This window comes from Lepisosteus oculatus, chromosome 2 (genome assembly GCF_040954835.1).
Source record: "Lepisosteus oculatus isolate fLepOcu1 chromosome 2, fLepOcu1.hap2, whole genome shotgun sequence".
NCBI classification, from domain to species: Eukaryota; Metazoa; Chordata; class Actinopteri; order Semionotiformes; family Lepisosteidae; genus Lepisosteus; species Lepisosteus oculatus.
Genome location: NC_090697.1, coordinates 4,353,178 through 4,365,389, shown reverse-complemented (window position 1 = coordinate 4,365,389; position 12,212 = coordinate 4,353,178). Strand labels below are relative to the sequence as shown.

General features: G+C 38.2%; 1 protein-coding gene across 1 annotated transcript; it reads right to left on the bottom strand.

Annotated features, from left to right (window-relative positions):
• Positions 1–302: 302 nt before the first annotated feature.
• Positions 303–1,322, bottom strand: LOC138225480 (trace amine-associated receptor 13c-like). Its single transcript, XM_069185721.1, has one exon. The coding sequence runs from the start codon at positions 1,320–1,322 to the stop codon at positions 303–305; it is 1,020 nt and encodes a 339-aa protein (XP_069041822.1).
• Between the last annotated feature and the right edge of the window lie 10,890 nt (positions 1,323–12,212).

Below are 12,212 nucleotides of genomic sequence, written 5' to 3'. Positions count from 1 at the left end.
TTAAAATCTCTACATACAGTATCATTCATAAACATTTTTGGAAACAAAAAATAAAAATAGTACATCAACATGTAAAACAACATTAACACTGCATCACACTTCTCACAACTAGACTTATACACTGACATTACATAAAAATAAATAATCCTCAATTCAAATAACTGAAGTTATATTCATGTTGCTTTAATCGTGACTGATTTAGCACAAAATTGGATGATCCACAATGAAATATTGAATATGAATTTAATATACAGTAGTATAGCAAATAAAATAAAAAATATTTTTTACAATCAATATCACATTTAACTCTGTTTAGAAAATACACTGATCAGTGAGGATTCTATTTTAAATATTTTAAGAGTAACTATTAGCTTAACAGACTTCTGGAACCAGGGATAAAACAAAGCATAAATGATAGGATTGATAGCAGAATTAAAATATAACAACCAACAAAGCAAATTCAGTACTATATTAGTAGATTCCCGGTCCACATTTTTTAGAACTAGACAGCATATGTAATATGGTACCAAACAGAGAAGAAATACAATCACTAATATTCCTAATGTTTTTGCAGCTTTTCTTTCAGATTTTGCAGAAATTTTATTACTGCCTGCATCTCCGCACATTTGTTCTGTAACAGAGTTTATTGCACGTGCGTGCTTTCTAGCAACTATAAAAATCTTGAAGTATAGTGTTATCATTACAGAACAAGGGAGAATCAATGTAAAAATTAAATCAATTACTACCCAGCTCTTAGTGTTGAAAAGCAAACAGTCTCCAAGGCAAATGGTCATTTTTTCAGCACCACCAATATTTCCATTAAAATACATGAAGGCTAAATTGTACAGTAGTGATATCAGCCAACTAAGTAATATGACGGAAGATGTTATATTAACTGTTACTTTAGTAGAATAAAGTAATGGGTAACACACAGCAAAATAGCGGTCAATAGCTATGCATGCAACATTACTAATTGAAACAGAAGTGAGGAAAAAAACAAATAAGTTATAAAACATGCAAAAAATGTCACCAAAATACCAACATGTTTCTATCAATAAAATTAGGCAGAAAGGCATCACAGCTATTCCTACTAGAAAATCTGCCACAGCCAGGGAGAGCATTAGGAAGTTGGTTGGTGTGTGGAGCTGCTTGAAGTGAGAGATAGAGATGATCACCACCAGGTTTCCACACACTGTCAGCATCACCACTGCTGCTGCAGAAATATACATCACCACATACACAGCTGGAGATCGCACTTCCTTCAGGCAGGAAGAATTAGATTCAAAACAGTATTCAACTGCTTGTAATTCTGACAGATCCATTAATCAAAATCACTTTAAAAATCCAACTGTATTTAATAATCAGATTTCCAATCTGTGCTGTACAGGTATAATCAGAAATCCAGAATAATGAGCAGACACAATCAAAACAACATGGTCCACTTTGCTGTGTCTAGAAAGTCACTGATAGTGGTTTGACATTTATAACACCAGAGGGTTGTTGACTCCTCCTGCTGTTAGCAGAATTTGATGACAATTTGCTGGTCCAAATAAACTCTATTGCCCTGGGGTTATGTGAGAACACTAAGAAAACACACCAGCATAAGAAAATAAAAAAAATAATGAGTATTGTAGCGTTTACAGGTTCTTTTTCAGAACAAAGGACCAGTGGAGAGGCGATTAACAAACCAAGCGCTAGCTTTATTCATTAACAACCACACAAAACCAAACACAGGATATACACGCACATGAGGAGACTGACGGAACACGTACACATCTTTAGGGTGGTAATTACTTAACAACACGCTATACTTTTATAAGACTACACAGTCTGGATAGAATGGATAGAAGGCAGAATACAAAATAAAACAAAATCAAGTCATTCTAAAACAAACTAACATTAAACCTTAACATTGTGAAGTTTTCAATAAGATGTTTTTCAAATTTTTCTCTATAAATAATTTATATTACTTATTCATAGCATTTAGCGTAATTTAAGACTTTTGCTTTCACAGTTTTCCCAGGCTTTTGGTAGGTTGTTAGGCCCGTTGGACAGTTTGTAGTTAATTGAACTTTCACAGTATCAGATTCAACAGCATGACTGGTTAGCTTATTCCATACTCCCACAACACTTTGTGTAAATAAGCATCTTTTTTATCTCATTATTAAATGCATTAGAAAACATCTACTGGGCCGACTCTGTCAATACCAACACTTTTGACTTGTATCAGGTCCCCCTCCTTATTTTCTCTGATCAAGCTATAATAGTTTCAATTCCTTCAGCTTGTCAGTATGGGACATTTCCCTAAGCCCAGGAATGTATCTTTTTAGAGCAGCAGTATATTTACTATAACATGGTGACCAAATTGTACACGATACTCTAAAATAGGTTGAGTTCACATTACAAGACAAATTTCTTGCTCAGAAGCCCAACGGAGTAGGATTCCTCTGCTGGCCGTGGAATTTGAACTGGCTGGAAAGTTGCTGGTTCAAATCCCGCGGCCGGCCCTTAACCCCAACTGCTCGAGGGGCGCTGTACAATGGCTGACCCTGGGCTCTGACCCCCAGCTTCTCTCTCACTGTCTGTGTGTTTTATGGGTATGCGAAGAGACAAATTCCTAATGCAAGAAATTGTATATGGCTAATAAAGTGATCTTATCTTATCTTATCTAATTTACCCAAGATCATGTTCAATATACTGTATGGTCCCTTCAGGGTGGTGCCTTTCCACTGAAGTGCCGTGCCTTTAACTGGCTTGTGAGAATGACAGGAGCTGCAGGCTGTATCCTAATTGCAGCAGGTGCTCAAATAAGCAGCAGGTGTATCTACCTCAAATTGATAGACACAAGTCAAGGAGAAGCGGCAGCAAGGGGGATCACAAGACAGAGAGGGAAAACAAAATAGAGGAAGAGACCTGGACCAGAGAGCTGTGTATGTAAAAGGGCAAATGAGCTGGGTGGTATACCAAAGTCAGCTAAGGAGGAAGCTGTGAGTAAGACAGACTGATTGAAAGAAAAAAAAATGTAATACAATCATCCCCCAGAAGATGATAGAAAAATTAAACTCACTGAATCTCAACGCCTCCCTCTGTAACTGAATTCTGGACTTTCTGACCGAGAGACTTCAGACAGTACGGATTGGTAATAACATCTCCAGCACCATCACAATGAGCACTGGAACCCCCCAGGGCTGTGTGCTTAGTCCACTGCTGTTCACACTGACGACTTCTACTGCTAAGCACAGTTCAAACTGTGTCATCAAGTTTGCTGTTGACACGACAGTGGTGGGCCTCATTAGCAACAACGATGAGTCACCATTCAGAGAGGAAGTGGAGCAGCTGATGGACTGGTGCACAAACAACAATCTATCTCTTAATGTAAATAAAACAAAAGAGATAATCTTTGACTTCAGGAGGGCCGGCGCTGATCACTCCTGACTGTACATCATCGGCTTCCCTGTGGAGACAGTTAGAAGCATCAAGTTTCTTGGTGTACACATTACAGATGATCTCACTAGGTCCCTCAATACCACCTCCCTAGCCAAGAAAGCACAGCAGCGTCTCTATTTCCTGTGGCGACTGAGGAAGGCAAACCTTCCTCCGCCCATTCTAACCACTTTCTACAGAAGCACCATTGAGAGCACCTTGACCAGCTGTGTCACTGTGTGCTTTGGAAATTGCAACGCTTCAGACCACAAGACCCTGCAACGAATTGTGGAAACAGCTGAAAACATCATTCGAGCCTCCCTCCCTTCTATTTCTGTCACCTATCACAAACACTTCATAAACAGGGCCTTCAGTATAGTAGAGTAACTCTTCCACCCCTCCCATAAACTCTTTGCCCTCCTACAATCTAGAAAAAGATATCGCAGTGTACGAGCTTGTTCCACCAGACTCTGTAACAGCTTTTTCCCGCAGGCTGTCGGGCTCCTCAACACCCTGGAATCCACTTGCACCCACTGCAATTCCAGAAACAATTCCGTGAACTTGAACTTAACCCAATCGGCTCAACTCAAACAATACCGGCTCAAGCACTCTTAAGCTTCGATCACTGAAAATCAATGCTGTGGACAACCAACACACACTTCATCTTAGCCAAAAGGCCGAGAAGCGAATGAAGTATTTTTCCCCGGTTGCTCCAGCTCACCCAGTGAACTAAGTGTACAATTAGAGATCAGCAGTGTTGGGATCAATCCCTAATAACCTGTCCAGGAGGATATCACATGAGAACTTGTAACATGTGATAACATCCTGGTTACCACAGTGTCAAGCAGGCTGATCTCTGGGCACCATGTGTAAAAGTATGATCTTTACAGGCTATCAGATTCAATATACTCAGAATGCATTGTTTTGTTTTATTCAGTAATGCATGCTGATGTCCATTCATCCACCCATATTGTATTCTTTTTATTGAATCCAGAGTCGACGGGAAGCCAGAGTATATCCCGGCATGCAAAAGGTGTAAGAGGGGACACATCCTGGATAAACAGACGCAAGCACACTCACATCACAGCCAGTTTTATACCACCAGAGCATGGAAAGGAAGACCACGTGTACACGGGGAGAACATACAAACTCTGCGCGGATAGCACCCCAGGAACTGTACGTAGGGCCCCAGTGTTGCAAGGCAGCAGCACTGACCATTGAGCCACAATGCAGCCCAAATGTTCTTCTATTAATGATTTAATTATAATTAAATACAGAGCTTCTATTGTAACACTTCCATAAAGTGTCCAACATAAGGAGCAGAACAAAGATACTGGTCTTTCAATTTTATACTCACCTACAGAGGTGATTTACACCACTCGTGATCAGTGCCATCTGGAAGAGGGTTATATAACTTTGGTATGTGACGAAATTTCTTTAGATATTAGCTCTCAGAATAATTTGAATTTGGCCTCTTAAAAGTCTGATCATCCCTTGAACCCTTGTAACTTTATCTATGCATCTTTTTTGACTTGAAAACAATTTGTGTATAAAAGTTGTGCTTTCGGAGGTATTTTGGGGAAATGGGTCCTTTTCTAATATTCTGGGGTGCAAATATAGATATGTTGTATAAACAGTATAAGACACAAAATTATTGCATTTCAAATTATGTTTAAGTGCACAAATAAAATGTGAAGTAGCAAACAAAAGAAAATCATGATCATTTGGCATATTTATTAATTCTATTGGTTTCTTATGAGTAAGAAAAAAAGCAACAAAAACTCAACGTACAAAGGCTGTTTAAATGTTTGCTTCAAAAGGAAATTATATCTTTAAAATGACTTCTTTAAATGACAGAGCAATAACACTACTGTTCCCAGAGTGCCAAGAGACATTTTGTGTGTCTGAACATCCCTAGCAACACTGTATTGTCCTCTTACACTATAATGTAAAGCTGTGAGCTGCATTCATGCAGCTGGTGTTGTAAGAACACTTAAAGTGATGATTAGGGGGTCGAGTTCTCAATGCAGTTCCCCCAATACAATTTACTCATTAAAACCAATAAGGTTTAATGAACACCTGCTACAGTATGAACGGGTGTGCTTATCAGGTGCACAACGTATATAAATCACAAAGGAGCTTCAGGATTGTTATACAGTACATACTGAGAAATAAACCAGGTTGTTTTAGTGATTCAAAGACATATGACTTACATGGTTTTCATAAGAAAACTTATTTTCTTATAAGCATAAGAAAACATTTTCTTATAAGCATGTGTGAGTATAAAATCTTTTTGTGAATTTTGTAAAAATATTTTAATGCAGTCAATGTAGACTGACTGTAGAGTGTTTTGTAATCACATTTTTTAATGGGAATTACCTTGATGGAATGAACTGAACTTGAACTTCAAACAGTGCAATATTCCGCAATATTGTTTATTGGCAGCTGGCAAGACCTGGGTTCGAATCCATGCAGTGAGGCACAAACTAGGGAGGCAGCGGCAAGGGCACAAGCCCTAGAACCGAAATCTATTACAATAACAAAAGGACAGACAACGAAATGTGGCCTATTTCGAATTCGCAATTGTGGAGATAAAAAGTTGCAATTGCGAGTTATTAAGTTGTAATTCTGGGATACAAAGTCGCAATTGCAAGATACCATAGCGTGTTTTTTTTACTCCCTGGCAGAAACAGGTTTCCATACATGTCCCGAAGCATTTTTCAGGACCCTATGCAGACGGCAGAATCCGGAGGGGAGTGAGACAAACATGGCGAAAAAGAATGGGATCGGGGCTGGAGGAAGAACAGGGGGGCGTGTCCACGGTGCGGTGGTGCTCAGGAGAGCGTGGCCAAGGCAAACAAGTCCAAAGGGGGTCCATAGGAAAATCCAGAGAATGCAAAAGTCCAGAGCCGGGTAATCCAAACCAAGACAGACATGACAGAAGTTAAAAGCTGGAGCGGGGTCCGGTGAAGGGTCGGGTGAATAAAAAGGGAAACGGGGCCAGGCGCTCCAAGCCCCGGACCCAGATGGTCAGGATGCCATTGCGAAGCCTATGCCATTGAGCCTCTCCTGGACTCGCTGGTAGGTGGGCTTCCGGGAGTCCGTCTTCCAAAGCTGAGCCCAGCTTGGTAGGAGTGTCTGGCTTTTATAGGAAGAGGGCTGGAACCGGAGGCAAGTGCAAAAAATCAAACAAGAAAACAGCCTTAAGAGGAGGGGCTTACAATCGTGACAATACACCTACAGATACAGCCATTTAAAGTGCGCGGTACAGACACGTACCGGAGGTAATTGGCTACGACGTCGCGCATCGTGATGCAAAATATCGCGGTAGGTGATTGGTTGACCGACAGGGGAACTTGTGGTCCGTTGGTTGGTCGTAGAAAGATTTACAGTAAATATCTTTACTGTGCCCATTTTAGCATTGAATATTCATATGGAATTTTACCACTGAAGGGAAATCTTAGTACCTGAGCATAAAAAGAATAGGAGCATACTGTAACGCGTGTGAAGGCCATACACGATATTAATTTTGGAACATAAACATACAGTATATGGCTGGTCTCGGTACTTTAAAGAAAAAATACACACCAGTATTCCATTTCTCCCTAAACATTTTAAGCTTCGAAGTCTTTAACTAACGTGATACCGTAGTCAACAAGCATACTTTTAGAATTTGATTAAAAGGGAATATAATATGGAATCGCGTATCTAAAGAAATTAATAACGATATAATTATATTCATGTACCGCAACACAAGAATAGTACACGCTGTACATTGTCTGTTGATAATGTTTCTGTAGTGCTTTGTCAGCACTCTGCATGTGACCTTGCCGGTGGCGCTGTGGGTTAGGTTCCTGACTCCAACATCACACGGTCTGTGATGGAATTCCGCTGGAGCCATGACTTTTTTTTAACAAACATTTCTTTGAAAAAATGAAACGTTTCCCTTGGTCAGAGATTAAATAAAACCTCACTCGCACCAAACAAATTTATATTTCTAAATATCACAACATGATTGAATTTAAGTCATTTTAATAACAATGAATAGTCACCTATGCGTTACAATATAAATATTTATATTGATTTAAATCGCGTTTTGATTTAAATCGCAAACGCGGGTTTAAATATATTTGTTTTTTGATTCACAATCAGACAAATGCTAAATAAATTGATATCTTTGTCTTCTAAGTATCTTAATAAACTTTCAGCATAGCTTTCTCCCCGTTTAGATTTATTTTCTTGGGATTTGGGATCTCCACATTCACCAACTGCTAAGCCACCATTCTACCTTAACTTCTGACCATTTCCCTCAGTGTGATTCTTAAGTGGCTTTTCTACAGAGCAGAAATGTAGAGTAATAACATTTACTTCATAGTGAATTAATACCCCTTGACGTAGTACATCTATATCACCTTCTGTAGCTAGGAGATAGATTTCTTTAGAATGCTTAAGCAGAATTAAGGCACAATGAGTTTTACTGCTTATGTAAAACATTGTGTTCTTCCTGTCCCTGCTGGGTTGGATCCCAATTGCTTGCAGGTTCTGAGTTTGTACAGCTTCACTCCCTACATAAAAAAGGGTAATTATTTTACACAGTCAACCCATCAGAGGAGTGTATTTGGCTGTAACCGGTTCAGTGCATAAGCCCTGTCAAATTTTGCCCTGCTAAATTCCATCTAGTATTCTCAGCAGGAGCCTTAGTGACTGATAGACATCAGCCAAATTATGGCACCAGTGTAGCAGTGTAGCATGTACTCATGGGCTGTGAGGCTGCACAGTGCCACTTCCTAGACAGCTGATAATTCCAAAAACCAGATCCTGTGCTAGGCAGAGTTTGACAATGTTTTTCTTTTTTAGAGGGTAACATCACTTCTGTAACAGACTCAATGCATGAATACTGACTCTTGTGCTATAGAAGAAGTAACGGAGCAGCAGCAAATGATACTATTAACAGCAAAGGGACAAGTACAGGTTTAATCCATGCTGAAAGAGAAGAAAAGAAACAAAACGTTTTTGTTTCTTCAGGTGGAAGAGACCCTTTACTTGTTCTTTTGCAGTCTGTGAACGCTTGATACTACCCACTTGATACAGTACTATTAACTGGTCATGTATGAAATAATCTCATACCTTGTTCTGGGGAAACTTCTAATAGTGACTCCAATATCATATGTCATAAGAACTTTTTCCGGGACAAAATTGTCCTATTGTCCCATGTGCCCTTTTCTTTGGGATAAAAGTGAGACTGCACAAAAATTATCATAAAACAACTTAGTAATTTAGGAAAGTTAATTCTGCCTGTGCCTATTAGAACAGAACCCTTATCATTGTCCCTAAGACAGAATGGAAGGGCCTACAATTTAACAAGAGAGGAAAGGTTGACACTTCTATAGAACTGCACTATTTTAGGAAGTTTCCTATGAAGAAATCAAAAGAACGTACCCCAAAATACATAATAATAATCACAGCAAGTTTATAATTTTACAATACAGAAGATGAATTAGTGTTTTTATTGCAATAAGCAGCACTAACGGACTTCTGAATTGGTAAGGAAAAAGTTTCAAATCTCACCCACAGAGACTGAGCATATCTCTTAAGCATATCAAGTGTTCCCTCTGGTGGAAGAATGAGGAGGGACACCTTCCATTACTTGCAAATTCGAAAATTAAACTCAGACCCATGAAAATAGCATCTGTTTAGCATTTGTTTATTTCAATTCACTTAATGTGATATTATTTACCATATTTATTCAAATGAATGGTAAAACACTAATAATACAGACTTAATATAAATATTAATTATGTGAGGTAATATTTTTTTTTTAATTTAAAGCATCCTGTCAAGAATAAGGAAGAAGTATTAAAAAAATCCAGCATGCAAGATATTAAAACATTCAATTAAAACTGGCGATCAGAACCTGACAGAAAATGACATGTCTTTCTCTGAAGCTGATAAAAAAGCTCAAGCCAGAGAACAAAAAAGTGAAAGTAAAAAGATAATACAGGTAACACAGGTTACAGGAGTAACACAGGTAACACAGATTAATATTGGTGGTACAAGAGTAGTGCAAAGCTTAATTGTTTATGAATACGAAAGTAGATATGCTCCTCCTGCTTCAGTCAGCGCTGGACTTGCACACACAAAAGAGAAAGTCTGAATCTGCGCAGGAGCCCAATTAACGCTGCTCCAAGCACATGAGAAGTCTGAGCAGATCAGTCTTAGCCAGTGAATTACCACAGCTTTAGGCCTTGCACCTCAAATTAATAACTCAACACCTTGGTATTTTGGAATTTCTATACAAAGTCATTCCTCTTCTCATAGCTGCCAATCACTTTTCTAACTCATTAAATCTCTTTAACTTTTTCTTGTCTTTATTTTGAATGTATGATTCACAACAAACTCATAGGTTTAAAAAAAAAAAAAAAGTCTTCAAGTGAGTTTGCTTAGATAAACCTGATTATGTTTTGAGAGGATATATTTTAACACTGACATGCTATTTATCTCTAGGGACATCACATGACATATTTTGAACCAGTCATAATGAGCTAGTAGGGTTTAATTGTCAAAGAAGGAGTTAAAAAATTAGTATGGAAAGCTAGACTAGACTAAGCTTGCTTAATCAAGCAAATTATCCATCAATCCATTTACTGACTGCTTCTTTCAATTCAGTGTCACGGGGGAGCCAGAGATGACAAGCAACAGGCACAAGTTAGGGTACACCCTGGAAAGGAAAGCAGTATTTTCTGCAGGGCAGACAGGCACATAGACAGAACACTCACACCCACACTCGGGTCAGTTTTCCCCAGAAATCAATTAACTTACTAGTATGTCTATAAACTGTGGGAGGAAACTGGAGCACCCAGAGGAACCCCATGTGAACACGGAGAAGATATACACTACACAGATACATAGACAGCTTGTTTGTTTGTATATATTCAGTATTTCACAGAATGCTGGTAGAGAATGAAGTGAAACAGGTATCAGAAAGACTTGAGTTTTCTTGATCAGGTAGATTTGGCTGACAGTGAGTCTGTTTCAGCCTGATCTATTAATCTATTAGATTGAATAGCTTGTTGCTGACAATCACAGACCTTTTGATTGAAGCAGCTTTGGTTCAAATGTTTTTGATGAGATTCCCTCATAAATGTTATGAAGAAGGCCCAAAGCCTGTTGTATTAATGGGCCTAAAGCTGCAGCCAGTGTTGCTGGAACTGTATCCCAGATGGACTCTCTCTGTGGCACTAGGACCCCCTCCATGGCCTTTGCCATGTTTATCTTGATTCATAACTTATAGAGGTGGAGTCTCAGAAACTAACTACAGTTTCACACTGTGCATCAGATAATCTCTATTAGGGAGTAGGATACTAACCAGCTTTTGGGAATACTAAGGGGATAAGCAATCCATGTCCATGTTTTGGCGTTCTCCAGTGTTTCATTGTTATTATATTTTTGTCTTTATCGTATCTGGTTCCTTTTCCCTGAGAAATGATACATCTCTCAGTGACTGATCTCAGATTTGCACTCACTGTAGAAAAGAACATAAAGGATCCGCTTCGGGCAGCAGGCTGGTATAATGATTAGCACTGCAGCCTTACGCTGCACGGGCCCTGAGTTAAAGTCTTGAGATGTTATCTGCTTAGAGTTTCAATGTTCTCCTTATGCTCATCTGGGTTTCCTTGGGTGCTCTAGTTTCCTCACACAGAAATCTACTGGTAGGTTAACTGGGTTCTGGAAAAATTGTCCCTGGTGTCCCTGATGTGCGTGTGTACTATATAAGTTTATCTGTAGGTCCTCTGTGATGGACTGATGTCCAATCCAGGATGATTATGGTAATGCAAGAGAAGAGATTAACTGCGGATACGCAAGCATTATAAAAGGCTTTTGAGATTGATTTTTTAGCATTGCAGAAAAAGATACATGTTTAAGTATTCCCTTTATTTTCACAGAAGGAGCCTTTTCATAAGAATAAACTTGCTTTAAAAACGTCACTGTACTGTGCTGTGAATCACTGCTTTCCTACAATTTTCTTTGATAAAACAATGGGGAAAGATTATAAAATTTGGTTGTAGTAATATCCCTTTTTTTAAAAGTTATTTCCTGTTATTTAACAGTTCTCCCATTGGCATACAATATACATAACCACTGGATATACTGTACAGTATAAATATAAACACAGACATACAGTACCTTTTGGTTTCCTGAAGAGCCTAAGTTTAAATAATGATATATATTACTGTAAATTGTCTTACATAAGAATTCTATCACCAATGTATTTTAAATGGAATAATACTCTCATGAATGTGGTATTACAGGTGTGATTCATTCTAGGAACTCTTGAAGAGGTTTCTTGAAATAAGCCCTGATAACAGCTTCATTAACATGGCTGGGACGTTTTTTACACAAATCTTAACTTAGATGTGACCTTTCACATCGAACAATTAAATTCGATGTGAATGTCAAACTTCATATTTTTTAAAGTACTTCATATTTTGTAAAGTACTTCATATTTTAAAATTCCATATTTCCTTTTTGTATAGAAGATTTATAGTAGATTTTAAAGTTTTGTAATCAACAGTCATAGAGTCATAGAGATTAGATATACAGTATAGTTTCATGTCTTGTAATACATTTTTTCATTCTACTTGCATTCCACTTTCTAAATGACAAATTTACAACTTTCTTTACAGTATTGTTTTCTGAAATATGTGAGTCACAAAAAACGGAAACGGAAAAAAAAAGAATATTTTAATTTAATAGTATAGATTGCAACTAGAGAAAAATGACCAAATATT

Excerpts from the sequence above, each read along its gene's own strand:
- LOC138225480 (XM_069185721.1), bottom strand. The coding sequence starts at position 1,322 with ATGGATCTGTCAGAATTACAAGCAGTTGAATACTGTTTTGAATCTAAT.